Here is a 22,612-nt window from a genome sequence, read left to right on the forward strand (position 1 = left end):
CCAGTAGGAGCCAAGAAGCACGTTGAAGGTTGATGGCAGCGAGATGTAGTGCGGCGCAACACCAGGGATTCCGGCGCCAACGTGGAACCTGCACAACACAACCAAAGTACTTTGCCCCAACGAAACAGTGAGGTTGTCAATCTCACCGGCTTGCTGTAACAAAGGATTAGATGTATAGTGTGGATGATGATTGTTTGCAGAAAACAGTAGAACAAGTATTGCACTAGATTGTATTCAATGTAAAAGAATGGACCGGGGTCCACAGTTCACTAGTGGTGTCTCTCCCATAAGATAAATAGCATGTTGGGTGAACAAATTACAGTTGGGCAATTGACAAATAGAGAGGGCATGACCATGCACATACATGATATGATGAGTATTGTGAGATTTAATTGGGCATTACGACAAAGTACATAGACCGCTATCCAGCATGCATCTATGCCTAAAAAGTCCACCTTCAGGTTATCATCCGAACCCCTTCCAGTATTAAGGTGCAAACAACAGACAATTGCATTAAGTATGGTGCGTAATGTAATCAATAACTACATCCTCGGACATAGCATCAATGTTTTATCCCTAGTGGCAACAGCACATCCATAACCTTAGAGGTTTCTGTCACTCCCGCATTCACTAGAGACATGAACCCACTATCGAGCATAAATACTCCCTCTTGAAGTTACAAGCATCAACTTGGCCAAAGCATCTACTAGTAACGGAGAGCATGCAAGATCATAAACAACACATAGATTGATAATCAACATAACATAGTATTCTCTATCCATCGGATCCCAACAAACACAACATATAGCATTACAGATAGATGATCTTGATCATGTTAGGCAGCTCACAAGATCCGACAATGAAGCATAATGAGGAGAAGACAACCATCTAGCTACTGCTATGGACCCATAGTCCAGGGGTGAACTACTCACTCATCACTCCGGAGGCGACCATGGCGGTGTAGAGTCCTCCGGGAGATGAATCCCCTCTCCGGCAGGGTGCCGGAGGCGATCTCCTGAATCCCCCGAGATGGGATTGGCGGCGGCGGCGTCTCTGGAAGGTTTTCCGTATCGTGGCTCTCGGTACTGGGGGTTTCGCGACGAAGGCTATTTGTAGGCGGAAGGGCAGAGTCGGGAGAGTCACGAGGGGCCCACACGCTAGGGCCGTGCGGCCAGCACCTGGGCCGCGCCGCCCTACTGTGGCGCCGCCTCGTGGCCCCACTTCGTCTTCTCTTCGGTCTTCTGGAAGCTTCGTGTGAAAATAGGCCCCTGGGCGTTGATTTCGTCCAATTCCGAGAATATTTCCTTACTAGGATTTCTGAAACCAAAAACAGCAGAAAACAGCAACTAGCTCTTCGGCATCTTGTTAATAGGTTAGTGCCGGAAAATGCATAAATATGACATAAAGTATGCATAAAACTTGTAGATATCATCAATAATGTGGCATGGAACATAAGAAATTATCGATACGTCGGAGACGTATCAGCATCCCCAAGCTTAGTTTCTGCTCGTCCCGAGCAGGTAAACGATAACAAAGATAATTTCTGGAGTGACATGCCATCATAACCTTGATCATACTATTGTAAGCATATGTAATGAATGCAGCGATCAAAACAATGGTAATGACATGAGTAAACAACTGAATCATAAAGCAATGACTTTTCATTAATAGTACTTCAAGACAAGCATCAATAAGTCTTGCATAAGAGTTAACTCATAAAGCAATAATTCAAAGTAGAGGTATTGAAGCAACACAAAGGAAGATTAAGTTTCAGCGGTTGCTTTCAACTTGTAACATGTATATCTCATGGATAGTTGTCAATGCAAAGTAATATAACAATTGCAATATGCAAGTATGTAGGAATCAATGCACAGTTCACACAAGTGTTTGCTTCTTGAGATGGAGAGAAATAGGTGAACTGACTCAACATAAAAGTAGAAGAAAGGCCCTTCAAAGAGGAAAGCATCGATTGCTATATTTGTGCTAGAGCTTTGGTTTTGAAAACAAGAAATTTTTTTGTCAACGGTAGTAATAAAGCATATGTGTTATGTAAATTATATCTTACAAGTTGCAAGCCTCATGCATAGTATACTAATAGTGCCCGCACCTTGTCCTAATTAGCTTGGAATACCGGGATTATCATCGCAATGCACATGTTTCAACCAAGTGTCACAAAGGGGTACCTCTATGCCGCCTGTACAAAGGTCTAAGGAGAAAGCTCGCATTGGATTTCTCGCTATTGATTATTCTCAAATTAGACATCCATACCGGGACAACATAGACAACAGATAATGGACTCCTCTTTAATGCATAAGCATGTAGCAACAATTAATGTTCTCATATGAGATTGAGGATATATGTCCAAAACTGAAACTTCCACCATGATTCATGGCTTTAGTTAGCGGCCCAATGTTCTTCTCTAACAATATGCATGCTCTAACCATTAAATGAGTGGTAAATCTCCCTTACTTCAGACAAGACGGACATGCATAGCAACTCACATGATATTCAACAAAGAGTAGTTGATGGCGTCCCCAGGAACATGGTTATCGCACAACAAGCAACTTAATAAGAGATAAAGTGCATAAGTACATATTCAATACCACAATAGTTTTTAGGCTATTTGTCCCATGAGCTATATATTGTAAAGGTAGAGGATAGAAATTTAAAGGTAGCACTCAAGCAATTTACTTTGGAATGGCGGAGAAATACCATGTAGTAGGTAGGTATGGTGGACACAAATGGCATAGTGGTTGGCTCAAGGATTTGGATGCATGAGAAGTATTCCCTCTCGATACAAGGTTTAGGCTAGCAAGTTTATTTGAAACAAACACAAGGATGAACCGGTGCAGCAAAACTCACATAAAATACATATTGTAAACATTATAAGACTCTACACCGTCTTCCTTGTTGTTCAAACTCAATACTAGAAATTATCTAGACTTTAGAGAGACCAAATATGCAAAGCAAATTTTAGCAAGCTGTATGTATTTCTTCATTAATAGGTGCAAAGTATATGATGCAAGAGCTTAAACATGAGCACAACAATTGCCAAGTATCACATTATCCAAGACATTTTAGCAATTACTACATGTATCATTTTCCAATTCCAACCATATAACAATTTAACGAAGAAGATTCAACCTTCGCCATGAATACTATGAGTAAAGCCTAAGGACATATTTGTCCATATGCAACAGCGGAGCGTGTCTCTCTCCCACACAATGAATGCTAGGATCTATTTTATTCAAACAAAACAAAAACAAAAACAAACCGACGCTCCAAGCAAAGTACATAAGACGTGATGGAATAAAAATATAGTTTCAGGGGAGGAACCTGATAATGTTGTCGATGAAGAAGGGGATGCCTTGGGCATCCCCAAGCTTAGACGCTTGAGTCTTCTTGAAAATTGCAGGGGTGAACCACCGGGGCATCCCCAAGCTTAGAGCTTTCACTCTCCTTGATCATATCGTATCATCCCCCTCTCTTGATCCATGAAAACTTCCTCCACACCAAACTCAAAACAACTCATTAGAGGGTTAGTGAACAATCAAAATTTACATGTTCAGAGGTGACACAATCATTCTTAACACTTATGGACATTGCACAAAGCTACTGAAATTCAATGGAATCGAAAAATCCATCAAGCATAGCAAAACAGGCAATGCGAAATAAAAGGCAGAATCTGTCAAAACAGAACAGTTCGTAAATACGAATTTTATTGAGGCACCAAACTTGCTCAAATGAAAATGCTCAAATTTAATGAAAGTTGCGTACATATCTGGGGATCACTCACGTAAATTGGCATAATTTTCTGAGTTACCTACAGAGAATTAGGCTCAGATTCGTGACAGCAAAGAAATCTGTTTCTACGCAGTAATCCAAATCTAGTATGAACCTTACTATCAACGAATTTACTTGGCACAACAATGCACAAAACTAAGATAAGGAGAGGTTGCTACAGTAGTAACAACTTCCAATACTCAAATATAAAATAAAAGTACTGTAGTAAAAACATGGGTTGTCTCCCATAAGCGCTTTTCTTTAATGCCTTTCAGCTAGGCGCAGAAAGTGTGTATCAAGTGTTATCAAGAGATGAAACATCAACATCATTTTCAAAATTTATCCCATTAGGTATCTTAGATGCTCCCTTATCTATAGTGGTTTTAAGAGCTTTATCAATTTTAGGCCTATAATAGCTTTTTGGTTTAGGCCCCTTAGAGACATACATGAACTTTTGCTCCTTACCCACATAAGCTTTCTCTCTAAACTTTATAGATGAAAAGGTTGACCCCAATGTTCCCATAGCCTCTTCAAGTTCACTAATCCTTTGGGTTTGATTATCATGAATAGCACAAGATTCTAAAATGGCAATTTTCTCATTAATTCCACCTAGAGATTTATCAAGTTTATCAGTGCTATCAAGTAATGCTCCCAAAGTAGTATCAATACTTGGAAGGTTTTGCTCTATGGTTTCCAACTTCTTCATGACATCTTCAGGAGAGGTTTCAATTTTAACTTCATTAACAGGTGGTATTCCAAATAAACTCTCAATAATGCAACTAGCTTCTAAAGCAGGAGCACCTAGGAAGTTACCTCCCGCGAGACAATCAAGAACATACCTATTCCAGCTAGAGATACCAACATAAAAATTCCTGAGTAGGATAGTGGTGGAGTGTTTCTTAGTGCACCTATTATGGGCATCACTAATTCTATACCAAGCATCTTTTAAACATTCTCCCCCTTGTTGCGTAAACGAACGAACTTCAACTTCAGGATTACTCATTTTAGCAGTAGTAAATAAAGCAAACTAGATAAAGTAAATGCAAGTAACTAATTTTTTTGTGTTTTTGATATAGAGTGCAAACAAGACAGTAAATAAAGTAAAACTAGCAACTAATTTTTTTTTTATTTTGATATAGTGCAGCAAACAAAGTAGTAAATAAATAAAGCAAGACAAAAACAAAGTAAAGAGATTGGGATGTGGAGACTCCCCTTGCAGCGTGTCTTGATCTCCCCGGCAACGGCGCCAGAAAACAGTCTTGATACGCGTACAGCACGCGTCCGTTGGGAAACCCAAGAGGAAGGTGTGATGCGTACAGCGGCAAGTTTTCCCTAAGTAAGAAACCAAGGTTTATCGAACCAGTAGGAGCCAAGAAGCACGTTGAAGGTTGATGGCAGCGAGATGTAGTGCGGCGCAACACCAGGGATTCCGGCGCCAACTTGCAACCTGCACAACACAACCAAAGTACTTTGCCCCAACGAAACAGTGAGGTTGTCAATCTCACCGGCTTGCTGTAACAAAGGATTAGATGTATAGTGTGGATGATGATTGTTTGCAGAAAACAGTAGAACAAGTATTGCAGTAGATTGTATTCAATGTAAAAGAATGGACCGGGGTCCACAGTTCACTAGTGGTGTCTCTCCCATAAGATAAATAGCATGTTGGGTGAACAAATTACAGTTGGGCAATTGACAAATAGAGAGGGCATGACCATGCACATACATGATATGATGAGTATTGTGAGATTTAATTGGGCATTACGACAAAGTACATAGACCGCTATCCAGCATGCATCTATGCCTAAAAAGTCCACCTTCAGGTTATCATCCGAACCCCTTCCAGTATTAAGTTGCAAACAACAGACAATTGCATTAAGTATGGTGCGTAATGTAATCAAGAACTACATCCTCGGACATAGCATCAATGTTTTATCCCTAGTGGCAACAGCACATCCATAACCTTAGGGGTTTCTGTCACTCCCCCAGATTCACGGAGACATGAACCCACTATCGAGCATAAATACTCCCTCTTGGAGTTACAAGCATCAACTTGGCCAAAGCATCTACTAGTAACGGAGAGCATGCAAGATCATAAACAACACATAGATAGATAATCAACATAACATAGTATTCTCTATCCATCGGATCCCAACAAACACAACATATAGCATTACAGATAGATGATCTTTATCATGTTAGGCAGCTCACAAGATCCGACAATGAAGCATAATGTGGAGAAGACAACCATCTAGCTACTGCTATGGACCCATAGTCCAGGGGTGAACTACTCACTCATCACTCCGGAGGCGACCATGGCGGTGTAGAGTCCTCCGGGAGATGAATCCCCTCTCTGCCAGGGTGTCGGAGGCGATCTCCTGAATCCCCCGAGATGGGATTGGTGGCGGCGGCATCTCTGGAAGGTTTTCCGTATCGTGGCTCTCGGTACTGGGGGTTTCGCGACGAAGGCTATTTATAGGCGGAAGGGCAGAGTCGGGAGAGTCACGAGGGGCCCACACGCTAGGGCCGCGTGGCCAACACCTGGGCCGCGCCGCCCTACTGTGGCGCCGCCTCGTGGCCCCACTTCGTCTACTCTTCGGTCTTCTGGAAGCTTCGTGTGAAAATAGGCACCTGGGCATTGATTTCGTCCAATTCCGAGAATATTTCCTTACTAGGATTTCTGAAACCAAAAACAGCAGAAAACAGCAACTGGCTCTTCGGCATCTTGTTAATAGGTTAGTGCCGGAAAATGCATAAATATGACATAAAGTATGCATAAAACATGTAGATATCATCAATAATGTGGCATGGAACATAAGAAATTATCGATACGTCGGAGACGTATCAGACCCGCATGTCATCATCTATGTACAATCAACTTTTTTTCTTGGAGTTTTTTTGACCCCCTAATGTCACATCCCGAAAATTTTCCAAATTTCGGAATGTAAAATAAAAATAAATTAATGCTTGATTGTTTTAACTTGATTGAAAATTCACAAAGAATTAAAACTTTTTTAAGTTATTTAAAGTATTTCCCAAAATGGTGTTTTCAAGTACCTTTGGTTTCAAAGTATTTTTAATCAACCATAGTTTGTTTTGGGGATTTGAAATTATATACTCCCTCCGATTCATATTAATTGACTTCAATATGGTTGTATCTAGAACTAAAATATGTCTAGATACATCCATTTTAGAGTCAATTAATATGAACCGAAGGGAGTATAAAAAAATTCTCCTTGGGAATACAAAATCCCTAAAACCCTAATTTGGAAAATGTGCATAAAAGGACCATTTTTGGTCTACCCTATAATTTTGAAAGTTTGAAAATTTATTTTTCAAATAAAATAAGTGCCAAAGTGTTCTACACTAAATTAGCTTTGCATTCATATTTTTTCAAAATTTTCGGAATAGGTTTTGAATCAATTTGAAATTTGCTAATCAAATAACAGAGAAGAAATCGGAAAGGAATTAAAAAAAGTGAAATGGCCCAGCCCAAAGAAGCCAGCCGTGGCCTCCCTCTCTCCATATGTTTGGACCGACCCAGCCTGGCCCAACTAACAAAACGAGCGAACCAGTCCATGTAGACCATACATAGACTCCACGTGAAACGTATGACAGTTAACCTTGTCTCATCTTTTTCCTAATTTCTAGCCATTGTTTCCTCTCAGCTTAAATACGAAAATTACTCAGTATTAACTGAGGAATCCATTCAGGGAGTTATTTCCTCTTTTTATTGACTTAATTGCCCTAATGGAAATGACGCCCTGAATGCCGCTCGTTGGCATTCACGTCCCAATCTATCACCTCAGACCATTCCGAGATAAATCGAGACGTCTACCTTGTGTCCCTGTCTTTCCAGAAATCCTACACCTACGGAATAGTTCTCACGGAAAAACCTTACGGACTGCCTCCTCCTTGTGTGATTGGCTGAATCCCTCCCACCTCCCATGATTCTAGGACCTCAATCCCTCCCGTGGCCTCCACGTATGTCCGTAAGGTGAATTCTGTACAAAATTGTCCGTAGATGTAGTGTTACTCCTGTCTTTCCTCCCTCACTTTCATTTCAAAGTTTTCTGAGAGGAGCTCTGTACAGCTCGTACCAACTATGCCAACCTTACCCATAAAATTGAGTTTACCGTCAGATCTTGTCGCGCACGGTAATCACCTCGACGTTTTGCTGCACCAGAAGAATCCCCTTGTCACACTAGTGGAAAATGGGGCATCCATCTAAGCCATTGGTACCGGTTCCCTTACGAACCGGTGCCAATGGGGCAATCTGCACCGGTTCGGGGGCTCAGGCGGGCGAGGAGCAATGGCACCGGTTCGTGAGGGGCTTTCGTACCGGTTCGTGTTAGGAACCGGTACGAAAGGTCTTCGGCCATTTGTCAGACGCGTGGTGGGGCTCGGGTAGGACCTTTGGTACCGGTTTTTAACACGAACCGGTACCAAAGGGTGCCCCCTATATTATCATCAAGTCTCGAGCCCGTCCCCTGGCCGGCTCTTCTCTTCATCTCATTTTTCTCTTCTTCCTCTCACACACAAAATTTTTGCACCTCTCACACTCCAATAAATCTCTATTTTTTCTCCACCATTTTAACAAGATTAACGGCATGCATCTATCCAAGGGTTAGCAATATCATCCTTTCTTCCGGCGTTCCTAATTTAGCTCATTTCTTTGGTAGTTTAACTCGTACTATTTTTCTAGTGCTAGCAAGGTGTTTGATGAAATGCCTAAGTTAGGGATTTTACTTTTTTTATAATCAATTTGAGCTGAAATTATGGTATATTTTGTAGGTTTTAATTAGTATCATCCCCGTCCTCACCGCCGTCGATCGCTAGCGTCGTCCCCTAGCCGGCACCGTACAACCTCGGTGAGCCTCTTCTTTTTTATAAAAAAAACTTAGTTTTATGTGATGAACTTGAATATTAATTAAGTTGGTCACTCATATATCCATGATGTTGTGTACTTAATGATTTTTGATATACATATAAAATGCAGATGAGTCGACAATGGATGTACGGTGACCGGGTCCATCCCGAGTTCATTCGGCATGCATTATTTTCTCAACGTGGCTGAGGCAAACAGCAATCGAATGGTTTCATGTATTGTCCATGTAGTTCCTGTAAGAATATGAAGGATTACTCTACCTCGAAGACCCTTCACGTCCACCTGCTGGAGAATGGTTTCATGCCCAGCTATAATTGTTGGACCAAGCACGGAGAAAGAGGGGTTATATTGGAAGACAACGAAGAAGAAGAGGATAGTGACAACTATCCCTTATTCACTGAAGACGGTGGTAGTAGAATAGGGGAAGACGAAGCTGAAGAAGAGCCCATTTTCGATGAGCCGATTTTTGATGACCCGGATGACGATTTGGGTCGGGCCATTCTTGATGCGAAGATGAACTGCGGAAATGAAAAGGAGAGGTTGAAGTTGGAGAAAATGTTAGAGGATCACAACAAACTGTTGTACCCAAATTGCGAAAATGGTCAGAAAAAGCTGGGTACCACGCTGGAATTGCTGCAGTGGAAGGCAGAGAATGGTACTTACGACAAGGGATTTGAAAAGTTGCTGAAAATAATAAAGAAGATGCTTCCGGGGAGAACGTGTTGCCCTCTAGCACGTACGAAGCTAAAGAAGGTTGTCTGCCCTCTAGGATTAGAGGTGCAGAAGATACATGCATGCATCAATGACTGCATCCTCTACCGCGGGAGTACGAGAATTTGAATGCATGCCCGGTATGTAGTGCATTGAGGTATAAGATCAGGCGAGATGACCCTGGCGATGTTGAGGGTGAGTCCACCCCCAGGAAGAGGGTTACTGCGAAGGTGATGTGGTATGCTCCTATAATACCACGGTTGAAACGTTTGTTCCAGAACAAAGAGCATGCCAAGTTGTTGCGATGGCACAAAGAGGACCGTAAGAAAGATGTGATGCTGAGACACCCCGCTGACGGGTCGCAGTGGAGAAAAATCGACAGAGAGTTCAAGTCATTTTCAGATGACGCAAGGAACTTAAGATTTGGTCTAAGTACAGATGGCTTTAATCCTTTCGGGGAGCAGAGCTCCGGTCCATAGCACCTGGCCGGTGACTCTATGTATCTATAACCTTCCTCCTTGGTTGTGCATGAAGCGGAAGTTCATTATGATGCCGTGCTCATCCAGGGGCCCGAAGCAACCCGGCAACGACATTGATGTGTACCTGAGGCCATTGGTTGAAGAACTTTTAGAGTTGTGGCGTGACGAAGGTGTACCTGTGTGGGATGAGCACGAACAAAAGGAATTTAACCTACGAGCGTTGTTATTTGTAACCATCAATGATTGGCCTGCTCTTGGTAACATTTCAGGGCAGTCAAACAAGGGATACAATGCATGCACACACTGTTTAGGTGAGACTGATAGTATTTATTTGGGAAACAAGAATGTGTAACTGGGGCATCGTCGATTTCTTCCAAAACAACATCACGTAAGAAAGAGAGGAAAGCATTTCGGAGGTGAGGCAGATAACCGAACCAAGCCTACCCGCCCTAATGGGGAAGTTATATATGATATGGTCAAGGATTTAGAAGTGATCTTTGGAAAGGGTCCCGGCGGACAATCTGTTCCGCATGATGTTGACGGACACGTACCCATGTGGAAGAAGAAGTCGATATTTTGGGAGCTACCCTACGGAAATTCTTAGAGGTTCACTCTGCAATCGACGTGATGCACGTGACGAAAAATCTTTGCGTGAACCTGCTAAACTTCTTGGGCGTGTATGGGAAGACAAAAGATACACCGGATGCACGGCAGGACCAGCAAAGTATCCACGAAGGAAACAACCTGAATCCAGAGAAGTATCAAGGTCCTGCCAGCTATGCTCTTACCAAAGAGGAGAAGGAGATCTTTTTTGAAGTCCTGAGTAGCATCAAGGTCCCGTCTGGCTTCTCGTCGAATATAAAGGGAATAATAAACATGTCGGAGAAAAAGTTTCAAAACCTAAAGTCTCATGACTGCCACGTGATTATGACACAATTACTTCCGGTTGCATTGAGGGGCTTCTGCCGGAAAATGTTCGAGTACCCATTGTGAAGCTATGTGCGTTCCTCAATGCAATTTCTCAGAAGGTGATCAATCCACTTACTCTACAAAATTTACAGAAGGATGTGGTCCAATGTCTAGTCAGCTTCGAGTTGGTGTTCCCACCATCCTTCTTCAATATTATGACACATCTCCTAGTTCACCTGGTCGAAGAGATTGGCGTTCTCGGTCCTGTATTTCTACACAACATGTTCCCCTTTGAGAGATTCATGGGAGTCTTAAAGAAGTACGTTCATAACCGTGCTAGGCCAGAAGGAAGCATCTCCAAGGGCTATGGAACAGAGGAGGTCATTGAGTTTTGTGTTGACTTTATTCCTGACCTTAAGCCGATCGGTGTTCTGAATCGCGCTATGAGGGGAGACTGCGTGGAAAAGGCACGCTAGGAAAGAAATCAGCAACGTGTATGGACGGGACATTCTTTCACTCAAGCACACTACACAGTTCTACTTAATTCCATCTTGGTGGCTCCGTACAAAGAGGAACACAAGGAGATCTTACGCTCTAAATACCCGGAGCAACGTGAAGATTGGATTGATGGAGAACACATGAAGACTTTCGGCGGTTGGTTGCAAACACGTCTCATGAATGTCACCGATGACGAGCAGCTGTACTTGTTGGCCAAGCAACCATCTTCTACTATATCGACTTTTCAAGGGTACGAGATTAATGGGAACACATTTTACACTTTGGCCCAAGACAAAAAGAGCACCAACCAAAACAGTGGTGTCCGCTTTGATGCAGAAGATGGCAATGGGAACAAGGTCACATATTATGGGTACATAGAGGAGATATGGGAACTTGACTATGGACCTAATTTCAAGGTCCCTTTGTTCCGGTGTAAATGGTTCAACCTGAAAGACGGGGTACAGGTAGACCCGCAGTACGGAATGACTACAGTGGATTTCAAGAATCTTGGGTACGACACCGAACCATTCGTCCTAGCCAGTGAAGTGGCTCAGGTTTTTTATGTGAAGGATATGTCTAGCAAACCGAAAAAAGAAAAGAAAGGCAAGAGGACACATCATACGATGAGCCAAAGCGGCACATAGTTCTTTCAGGAAAAAGAAACATCGTGGGAGTAGAGGACAAGACAGACATGTCAGAAGATTATAATAAGTTTGACGATATTCCACCCTTCAAGGTAAAAATTGACCCAAGCATCATCTTAAACAATGAAGATTGTCCATGGTTGCGTCAGAAGTAAGAAGAAAGGGAAACGAGCGAAGAAAACTCAGAAGACTAGCTAGCTACATATAGGGATCATAACTTGTGTATCTCAATATGGAAATCACTTTTGTGTAATGATGTTACTGTATGTAAGATATTAACAATGGAGATGGTTGGCTTGTTTTACTAGTTAAGTCACGGGCTTGTATGTAAGATATTAATATAGGGCATGTGCACCAAGGGCATATTCGAGAAGTTCCGCCACGGGAGATTTCCCACCGACAGGGCGTCGTGCGCTACATACTTTATCTCATCGAGCAGAGCGTTCTTATCCTGCCGACAGCTTTAGTACCGGTTGCACCCACCAACCGGTACTAAAGGTTACCCACGCGTCCTTATCCCACCGACAGGGCGTCGTGCGCTACATACTTTATCTCATCGAGCAGGGCGTCCTTATCCTGCCGACAGCTTTAGTACCGGTTGCACCCACCAACCGGTACTAAAGGTTTGCCTCGATCTGTCTTCCCGCCTATTTTCTTCCCGCGCTTTCCACCGGTTCCCGCCTCTGTCTTCCCGCCATTTTTTCACTATATATATGTAGGCTTGGCCACCATTTACATATCACATCTAGACTCATATCTGCAAACCCTCATCATTCTCTCCCATGGCTTCCATCGCATCTCTAACCCCCCGGGAGGCGGAGGCGCTTTGCGCCTCGAACTACCCCTGCCCGCCGGGCTACCGCGTCCCGACCGGCTGGTTGCTAAGCGTCGGAGGCGTACCGGTCCCTCCAGTCCCTCTAGGTGTGGCGCGCGAGATGGCCATCACGAACCACTACTACTTCGAGCTCACGCCAGAGCAGCGGAGGAATCCCCAGTGGCATCCCGACTACAGCCCGACTTGGGAAAGCTTCTTCATCAATCGGCGTGAGAGGGCGCTTGCCAGGCACGAGGAGGGCGGCCCGCCTCCTCCGAACTTCAACGAGGCCGGCCGTCGGCTGTGGTGGCGCGGCCGGACTCTCCAGGGCGTCATGGCCTACCGTGGCCCCCGCCTGCGCTACCCTCAGTCCCAGCCCACGCGTGCTCACCCGCCGACGTTCGAGTACCGCGACCCCGATGCCAGCGACGATGATGACGGCGACTACGACGACTACAGTGGCGAGTACTACAGGGCTAGGCAGGAGTATGACTGAATGACTCCCCAGTAGAATTTGGTCATGTATCTTTAATTTTCAGTTAAGCTATGTACTTTTAATTCGAGTTCAATCGTAATAAAATTTCATTCCCGCCCTTTCTTTCCCGCCTTTTTTCTCCCACGCGCGGCGTCGTGGCGGGAAAGTTTCCCGCGCGACGTCGTACGTGGCGGGAAACTTTCCCGCGCGGGACGGCGTCACATGGCGGGAGTAAAGAAAAAGAAATAGAAAAGAAACAGAAAAGAAAAGAAAAGGAAAAAATAAATAGAAAATAAAAGAAAAGGAAACAGGAAAAGAAAAGAAAAGAAAAAGAAAAGAAAAAGAAAAGCAATAGAAAAAATAAAAGCAATAGAAAAGAAAAGAAAAAATAAAAGCAATAGAAAATATAAATAGAAAAGAAAATAAAAGAAAATAATAAATTGAAAAGAAAAGAAAAGAAAAGAAACAGAGAAGAAAAAATAAACAGAAAAGAAAAAGAAACAGCAAAAGAAAAGAAAACAGAAAAAGAAAAAAGAAAAACAAAAAAAAACCTTTGGCACCGGTTGGTGCCACCAACCGGTACGAAAGGCCTTTCGTATCGGTTGGTGGCACCAACCGGTGCCAAAGGTCGTTCCCAGGCATTTTGACTTAGCCGCGCGGCCAAATCTCCCCCAAATCCCCCAAAATCTTCACAGTACTGCCGCGCGCGCGCTCGCCGTCGTCCACGCCGTCGAGCACCACGACGTCGCCGCCGTCGAGCACCACGCCGTCGAACTCCGCGCCGTCGCCGTTGCCATCGTCCGCGCGCTCGCCGTCGTCCACGCCGTCGAGCACCGCGCCGTCGAACTCCTCTCTCTCTCCGCGCGCGCCGGCAGGTACGTACGTCCTCCACGCCGGCCGCCGCACCATGGCGCCGTCGGCGTCCCTCTCCCCTTGTCCTGCCCTCGCCCGCGCGCTGCACGCTGCCTCGCTGCTGCTCCGTCTAGGTCGGCGTCTCGCTGTGCGCTCCCGGCCTCCGCCTCGGCGCCGGCCAGGTCACGCCCGCAGGGTGTTCGACCCAATGCCGAGCCGCGCGTGCGCGGTGGTGGAGGCCGTGCGCCAGGGAGATCGAGGGAGGCCGTGCTCCGTCTAGGTCCGCGTCGGCACCCCGTCGCCGGTCGAGCTGGTAGACGAGGTCGTGGGGATGCGGAGCGGCACGAGCTTGCCGCCGGAGAAGAGCTGGTCGGCGGGGAGAATGGTGGACACCGCGGAGCACCCGGCGAGGAAGAACTCGAAGTCGGCGCTGGCCTTGCCCGGTCCCGCTCCCGCGGCCATGGACGCGTCCCTCCCGCCGCCGGCGTCGTCGAGGCTGAAGGAGACGCCGTTGAGTTTGAAGAGTTAAAAGGGGCAGCGAATATTAGAGTACCTATTTTCCTAAGTCAATGTAAAAGAAAAGAGTAGTATGTGTTCTCGAAAAAATAAATATTTTTTGACAAACATGCATTAGTATTAATTCCGGAGAAAACAATCGATGAACAACGAAACATTTTTTAGAAATATAGAGTGGTGGAAGAACACATGCAAATGTGGGCCATTTGAAAATAAAATTGAGGAGTTACTGATGAAGTGCGGTAGGGGCGGACGCGGCCGACGAGCGCGTTCTGGATGTGGAGGCTGCGCACCCGCACGCCGGAGCACGAGTCGATGGTCACCGCCGTCGTAGATTTAGGGAAAGAAAAAATAGGACCACCGTAGTAGATTAAGAGAAAGAAGAGCGAGAGGAGGAACACCGAGTCCATGGAGGAACACCGAGTCCATGGAGGAACGCCGAGTCCGTGGGTTAGGGTTAGGGTTATTGCTTTCTTCATTTCAATTGTTATCCATCTAGCAATCTGTTATATGATCATGACAAGATGAATGAAATATAATTGCTTTCTTAATTTTGTAGTGACATTGAGCTATGGCGGACGGCACCTTCGTCCGAGATGAGGAGGGGGAAGAAGCGGTGCAGAAATTGATATATGAGAGTGCCCGTGGGGCTGATGGAGATGAAACAGATTTTGCCGACTTTCTGAATGATTTCGGCGAGGGACTTGAGTCCGAACAAGTTAGAAGAGACAACGAAGTTTCCATAACAAACTCCGCCGAGGTGTATATTTATGTATCAAGTCTATGTTCATATCACTAGATGCATTCATTTATTTGTATTTCACTTATTAACGAATAATTTTTCTATTAGCCTTCTGGAACATCGAGCAAGTCTGTTAAAACAAAACGAGGCCCGACGCGAGTTCTAAAGGGCGAGGGTAGGTTAGCCCTCACGGCATTTAAGGATAATGGTGAACCGGTGCATCCCAAAGATCATCGCACCAAATTTACAAGTCAAGCTGGAGTTCTTGTTAGGGACCATGTACCGATCAGCATTCGAGAGTGGCATAAGCCGAAGAAAGCGGACAATGAAGCTAGTTATGTCAACGACGCGATGAAAAAGTTTCTTTGGGAAACTCTGCGACACGCTTCAGCCTACCGGAAGACATGACGGAAGGCCGTAAGAATAAAGTCAAGGAATGGACTCTCAAGAAGATGGCCATACAATTCCAGGACTTGGAAGAAAAATTTATGGGACAAATATAAGAATGAAGATCCAGATTCGATGATAATCTAGTGAAGATAAAGGATCACCGGCAAGAATTTAAGAGGTATAAGCAATCGTCTACTTTTGTGTCTCGATCGGTCACAAATAAGAAAAATGCTGCAAAGAAGACAATTTGGCATCATATGGGGTCAGGTGGCTACAAGACTGCCATTCCGAGGTGGATAGCGTATGAAAATGAACTGATGGCTGCAGGAATCACTCCACAGACATGGGACTGGCCCGAACGGTCCAAGTTCTGGTTGTTCGCGCATGGGGCAGGGTTGGACCCAAAGACAGGGCTGATCGTTGCGGAGGGAAAATGGAAGGAAAAGATTGAGCAAATCGTACCGAAGCTTGTAGCTGCAATTGAACAGGTTCGAAAGGGAGAGTACATTCCCGATAGAGAGAATGACGAGCTGACACTCGCCTCGGGGGAATCCTGAACACGTTGGACGGGTACGAGCTCGCCCAGGTCTCACCATGAAGGAAGCGTTCCCGCAGTCCGGCGACACTTATAGAAGCCGTTCGCGGAAGAAGAAGAAGGATGCCGACATTGTAACGGAATTGTTAACTAGGGTGGAGGCGCTTGAGAAAATCAGAGGCCACCCGACCAGCCGATGTTCCTACGGGATCCTCAAGCCGATGCCGCCCCATCTCAGCGAAGAAGCAGTGTGGGTTCCACGCATCTTGACGGATGTGGAGGAAGCTACCCCGTGGATTATGTCACGGAGAAGACAGATTGCGAGCTCTATATGTTATTCAGAACCGCGTCTGTTAAGGTGGCGGTCGGTTATGTTTACCCAAGTGAAGAAGGAGCAACGCACCACCATATGCCCATTCCACCTGGCTGTGTTCGTGTCGGGGTGGATGAAGTTGTTCCGGCTTTTGAATCAGTGGAGCTTGATATTCCTAGAGGTGACGATGAGAGGACACTTGCCGATGTCAAGCACGGTTTCGCCCTATGGCCGAAGAAGTACGTCGTCCTTCTGCAAAGGCCACCGACTCCTCATAGCAGTCCACATGAGCATCAAAGGCCTTCGACTCCTCCTCCTAGCAGTCCACATGAGCAGCAAAGTCCATACCTACCTGAGAGGGACCCCAGCATGAGTCCACCACCTCGAGATCCTCCGCGTAAGACAGCGCCTGGTAAGCGGAATGGTACGCCGCCTAAGAAGAGATCTAGAAAGGAGAAACCACTGCCGCCTATTGAGAAGTTACCTTGGGAAAAAACTCCCGAGGAAAACCAGGAAGCCGTTGAGTCCCAAATGAGGGCCTTTTTGCTAAGAAAGAGCCAGAGATACCTTTTGAGAAGACACTAGATCCGGTGAAGGTTTATCGTACGGTCGAGAATCAGATAACCCTGAACCATCGCCGCCATCTGACTATAGGCGTTCTATTGAAAGGTCGTACGACCAAATGATGGAGGCGAAAAACCCCACTACCAGCTCGGGTATCAGGGAGATAAAAGGGATACACCAAGTCTACCAGCTCGGAGAACAACCCGTTAAATCGGTCCCCCCTCTAAAGGTGTTTGACGAGAAGGCCGTTCAAAGTTCTCGACAAATCTCAACCGATTACGCCATGGCTAAGGTAGTATATCAATATGTTCAAGGGAAAGATTTGGTCGAGAATCTCAGCAAGCTACCAACAAGTATGCGTAACTTGCATACGTGGTACGGTGTTGCCGCAAAGGGAGGGATGGAGACTATCATGGTGCGAGTTAAGGAAGAGCACTACTTCCAAGAATACTCTGTGAGCGTTGACTTCTCCGAGCTTTTCCAAGTTATACAATCTTCGGGCCCTCGACAAATCTATCGTCGATTGCTATTGTCTGTAAGTGATTTATTTATATAATTTGAGAAGTCTTTAGCTCAGCTCCTTGATTATCTGCAAATTATAATCTTTTGTGCGCTATGTTATGCAGATTGAAGATGCTCGAATGCAAAAGGGATGAAATCAAGGACATTGGGTTCATTGACCCGGACACAATGCATGTCAAGACCATAGAAGAACCCCTCTATAACAGGGATACACCGGAGACTTTGCTAAGGTTTTTGAAGCGACAACGTGACAAAAAGACAATACTTTGGCCTTACAACTTCCAGTGAGTGTTACTCTCTTATAACACATTCTATTTTGCTCACTTATATATATGACACTACATATTTAAACGTGCGCAGGTTTCACTTTATTCTTATCGTCATTAAAATGTACGAAGGAGAAGTTGAAGTCTTTGACTCACTAACCAAAGAGCCTATACAATACAAGTCTTGTTTTCTTATGCTCAAAAGGTAATTCAAATTCTTATCGGTTTTTTTGTTAGTTTCCTGATATCAACTGATTGATAACTCTTTTGTGCATTTTCTTTTGTCGGGCAGCGTATGGGAAACTTTCATCAAGGAAGATCAGTCCCATGATTGGAAACCGAAGCTGATATGGCGTGCGAACAAAGTAAGTAGTACTACCTAGGTCCACACACCTTTATCATACTTCATTATTGTTTGACTGAATTATATTCTTGTACAGAAATGCGCAAAACAACCACCGGGGACTAATCTATGTGGATACTACGTTTGCGAGTACATCCACAGAATTGTCAGCGAGAGAGCGAATAATGAAAGAAATAGAGAGGTACGAAAATAATATTCACAAATTTATTTTCTTACCATAAGTTGTGCTGAGTTTCAGTAATAATTGTTTGATTTGTGATTTGATATAACACACATAGCTCATGTATTCATCTTATTCTTTTACAGTTGAGAAGAAAGCGGGAGAAGATCGGAATCGAGGAGCGCTTCAAAGCAATCGGCGATGAATTGGCGGGATTTTTCCTTCGGGAAGTCATACCACCATCCGGAGAGTACCACTATGCATAAAGATCTTCTCCAGCTCCTCGATTGCTTTGTGTGTATATATAGTTTGACTCGGAGTGTACCACTATGGTACATGTGTGTAATAGATCGATCTTCATGCTTGTACTATGGTGCATCGACTTGATTTGCATCGGAGAGTACTACTTATGCAATTACATGTGTGTTATATTATATGCACCAACTTTATATGCATCACCTTGATCTTCATGTACTACGTAAACCCAAACGCATTTCCGGTGCATCGACGCGATATGAAACGCTCCGATACCCCTAAACCCCTACAGAAACCCTAAACCCTGAATTCTCTGCCGCGGCAGAGATTCTCGAATTTTTCCTGCCGAGGCAGCCTACCTTTGCCACCGGTTTGTAGTACAAACCGGTACGAAAGGTCCATCGACGTGCGCTCTCCTGGGCGCCCACGTGGAGGGCCATCTATACCGGTTCGTAAGGAACCGGTAGGAAAGGGGGGGGGCCTTTTGCACCGGATATTTTATACCGGTTGCTAAACCGGTGCAAATGGCCCTCTGGAACCGGTATTGATCAGCGTTTTTCCACTAGTGTCAACGGCTACCTCCACGACATGGCGGTGTATCAAGTTGTTGTTGTTGGCCGCGACGCCTTCGGAGTTCATCGCGATGGTACGTCTTTCCTAGTGATTCTTAGATGGATTCCTCGCAACTGTAGACTCTCCTAATTCTTGCCTACCTCCAGGACATGATGGTTCAAGATTTTTGTTACGGTTGGGCGCGCCCACCGGCACCACCCATCAGCGCTGCCGTTCCAAGATGATTCCGTCGCCAGTGCCGTCCGTTTTGGCCACCAAAATACTCCTCACATCTTTGCGTATCTCTTGATTTTTATTCACGTATAAATCATGCAGTTTATCGAGCTCCGCAAAAACGTCTGACGCCGGCCGCGCCCTATCGTCGTTGCAGGACTCAGTCAAGCATGTCGTCCGCAATCTCGACTTCCCTACGTGTCGAGCACTCGAGCAGCACCCCTTTGACTATTTTCTCGTTGCAAAGGAACCACCGGAAGCAGCATCGGCAAGGACACCTGGAACAACGCCGCCGACTTGCTCAACGTCCTCGACTGCCACCGCCGGTAACGACATAGTCACTTGTAGCGTTAAGTGTGTAGTGTAATGTTCAGATGATATAAGTGAGATCCGTTAGATCTAAATCTGAGGGTAAGTTTTAGCTAGCCCAAGCAACCGAACCGGTTCACACTCTTTCCGATCGATCAACTGCAGATCTTGCTAGCTAACTCACCTATGAAAACTTTGAAATTTCATATCTCATGAATTACCACTTCGTTTTAGATGATTTCTCTGAAGTTAAGTTCGTAATTAAATCTTCTACAACTTTCATGTAGGAAGTTTTTCCATCCGAAAAACTTTCTCGGATAACTTTTCGGACACCACTAGAATTCTAACCGCATATTGTAAAATCCATACCTTGAGTTCTACACGTTGGTTTTTGACAAACTTTATACCGTTGGAATCAGTAAAATGCCTAGATCATTCTGGAAATTTTGCATGTCGGTTTTACACACTTTATTTTCGCGGTATTTCTATGATCCGTAATATCGTTCTCCGACTATGAAAAATTATTTAGACACATTTATCATGTTTCATGATCACATCTCTCCCCAAACTATTATCTTAGTTCATATTATTCGAATAACAGTTGAGTTATTTGAGTAGATTTTCATATCACTAGTTTCTAACTAATCTTTTTCTTTGTGCCATTAGTGTTGTCACACTCTTCATAATGGTATGTTGCTTTACGCCATCTGAGACTCATGTGATTCTATCACATGAATCATTCTAATTATTAATTTCGGTGTAGCAAACAGCCCTTGATCATATAACCTTGTCAATCTTTTCCTCCTAAGCATTTGACTTGGATAATCTTTTTCTTTCAAAGTACATGACCCTTCCAATCTATCAAACCATATGTTACAAGCCAAACTTGATGCCACACCTTAGTACCATAGAGCGATTCCGATTGTTGTCTTGTTTGATTATGTTGCTCTGAGTGGTGTGTTTATTTTGTGCTATTTTAATCTTATAGTTCGTATGGAGAGCGACGTGTTTTGTTGAAGGAAAAGAGAACACTCGTCAACTACCAAAATGGCAAGTGACACACCAAATCATAAAAGTCCTAGTTTTTATCTATGCATGTAGTCCTTTTTGTAGTTGCATGTATAGGATTATATGCTTTGCTATTCACACCTAGTAGAATAGGTACTTGTTCTTGACTTGTATCTTTTATCGCTATTAAACTTAGGATGCTTAGATATGCTATGAAAATATTTTGCTAGTGGTTAAGGAAAAACAACTAAGTTTAATGAACTACATGGGTGAATGGTGGAGCTTTGGAGCGGGTGGCTGCATCAGGGGCCCCTGTAAATGGCGATACCCTGATGTGAGTGCACATTTGCGGAAAGTCACCCAGGATTAAAGAGATTGTAGACAACCTTGCTCATTAGCTTACAGTACAACCACATGCTATATGGGCTCTGGCTTGACTGAGTATGTTGAGATAACCCGGATCCTAATGTAGGGGATTGTAGGTTGGTACGAGTCCGTTGAGAAAGGTCTAGGAGATTACTTCGGAAAAGTCTCGTCCTAGTCAACATCTGTCCATTTTAGCAAAATGTGGATCATGGAAGAAGAGCATACTAGGTCATGTGGGTAAATTTGTACAACCTCTGTAGAGTGTTAAAAACTAAGTACTTAGCCGTGTCCCCGGTTATGGACAATTCGAGCGAACTGACAAGGGTCTTGTTCGAAAGTCTCCTCATCCCAATTTCTGAATAAAACTTGATGGGTACAACAATGGGCTAGGAGCATATGAAGCTAAGGTCACAGCGTATCCAGAGCCGGGCGACCCGTAGCGATCAGTGCACGGTGGATTAGTTAGTGTGTCCTAATAGGCATTTGGGTGACCTAATGTGTCTTATACTTTATTAGGAGCACCTGGGCGATCCAGTGTGTCCTTAGTATTTTTTTAAAGGATGAAAATAATTTTGAAAAGTAGGACAAAATATTGCTTTCTGCAAAAGAGCCTGAACTCTACCAGCCAAATAATCATGAATGTGTTAGGTTGCCACTTGTGTCCACCAAAGTGTCATCTTGCCAATACATTCAAAGTATTGACCAAATGTTTTTGGCTGTAACTTTACCTGTTGCAGATATTTTGATAGACGAGTGAGCTATAACTTTACATGTTGCCTATGTTTGCTCGTTGTGAAACTCTGATGTTACGCTAGCCTTGTGCTATGCAATTTGTAATCCTTTATGTAATTGGTGGATCATACAATGTACTAAAGACCTTTTTATCTTGGTATTACATCTTATACTGTGTGTGCTAGCGATTGATCCAGGGACTAGCACAAATACGCACAGAGATCGGTACCCTTAAAAGGTGAGGTCGCTACACCTAATTTCTGGCTACTTCCTTTTTCTTTCGATCTCAAGCTGCCTTTGAAACATTGAGACCGCTGTTGCAAAATGGGACCCGCATATCATCCTCTATGTACAATCAAGTTTCTTTTCTTGGATTATTTTTTGCTCCTAATATTTGGTCACTTGCCTTTTTCTTTCGATCTCGTGCCACCTTTGAAACGTTGAGGAGGCTGCTGGCTCATGGGTCCCGCATGTCATCCTCTATGAAAAATAAAGTTCCCTTTCTTGCAGTTATTTTTTACCCCTAATTTCTGGCTATTTCCTTTTTCTTTTGATCCCCTGCCGTTTTTGAAACGTTGAGGACTGTGCTGGCTCATGGGTCTCACATGTCAGCCTCTATGAACAATAACCCTTTCCTTTATTGGATTTATTTTTACCCCTAATTTCTGGCTATTTGCCTTTTTTGGATCTCGTGCCGTCTTGAAAACATTGAGGATGCTTCTGCCTCATAGGTC

The 22,612-nt window shown here is 44.3% G+C and overlaps 2 protein-coding genes across 2 annotated transcripts in view; both read left to right on the forward strand.

Moving 5' to 3' along the window:
* LOC139837984 (uncharacterized) overlaps positions 1-15,415 on the forward strand; it is a 41,430-nt gene extending 26,015 nt beyond the window's left edge. The window contains exons 2-3 of the mRNA XM_071827327.1: positions 13,826-14,073; positions 15,126-15,415. Of these exons, the coding sequence (XP_071683428.1) occupies positions 13,826-14,073; positions 15,126-15,195 (318 nt within the window). The 3' untranslated portion in view covers positions 15,196-15,415. The remainder of the gene's footprint in view (positions 1-13,825; positions 14,074-15,125) is intronic.
* A 2,310-nt stretch (positions 15,416-17,725) lies between these two features.
* LOC127338384 (uncharacterized) lies at positions 17,726-18,877 on the forward strand. Its single transcript, XM_051364514.1, has 5 exons — positions 17,726-17,916; positions 17,993-18,103; positions 18,191-18,263; positions 18,339-18,443; positions 18,569-18,877. The coding sequence occupies exons 1-5, from the start codon at positions 17,726-17,728 to the stop codon at positions 18,686-18,688; spliced, it is 600 nt and encodes a 199-aa protein (XP_051220474.1). The 3' UTR covers positions 18,689-18,877.
* Positions 18,878-22,612: the final 3,735 nt, after the last annotated feature.

Source organism: Lolium perenne, chromosome 3 (genome assembly GCF_019359855.2).
Source record: "Lolium perenne isolate Kyuss_39 chromosome 3, Kyuss_2.0, whole genome shotgun sequence".
Taxonomy (NCBI): Eukaryota; Viridiplantae; Streptophyta; class Magnoliopsida; order Poales; family Poaceae; genus Lolium; species Lolium perenne.

Bases quoted from the DNA above. Each gene is read 5' to 3' on its own strand.
- LOC127338384 (XM_051364514.1), top strand. From the start codon at position 17,726: ATGTTATGCAGATTGAAGATGCTCGAATGCAAAAGGGATGAAATCAAG. The intron at 18,264-18,338 runs GTAAGTAGTACT...ATTCTTGTACAG, and splicing joins TGATATGGCGTGCGAACAAA to AAATGCGCAAAACAACCACC. The intron at 18,444-18,568 runs GTACGAAAATAA...ATTCTTTTACAG, and splicing joins ATAATGAAAGAAATAGAGAG to TTGAGAAGAAAGCGGGAGAA.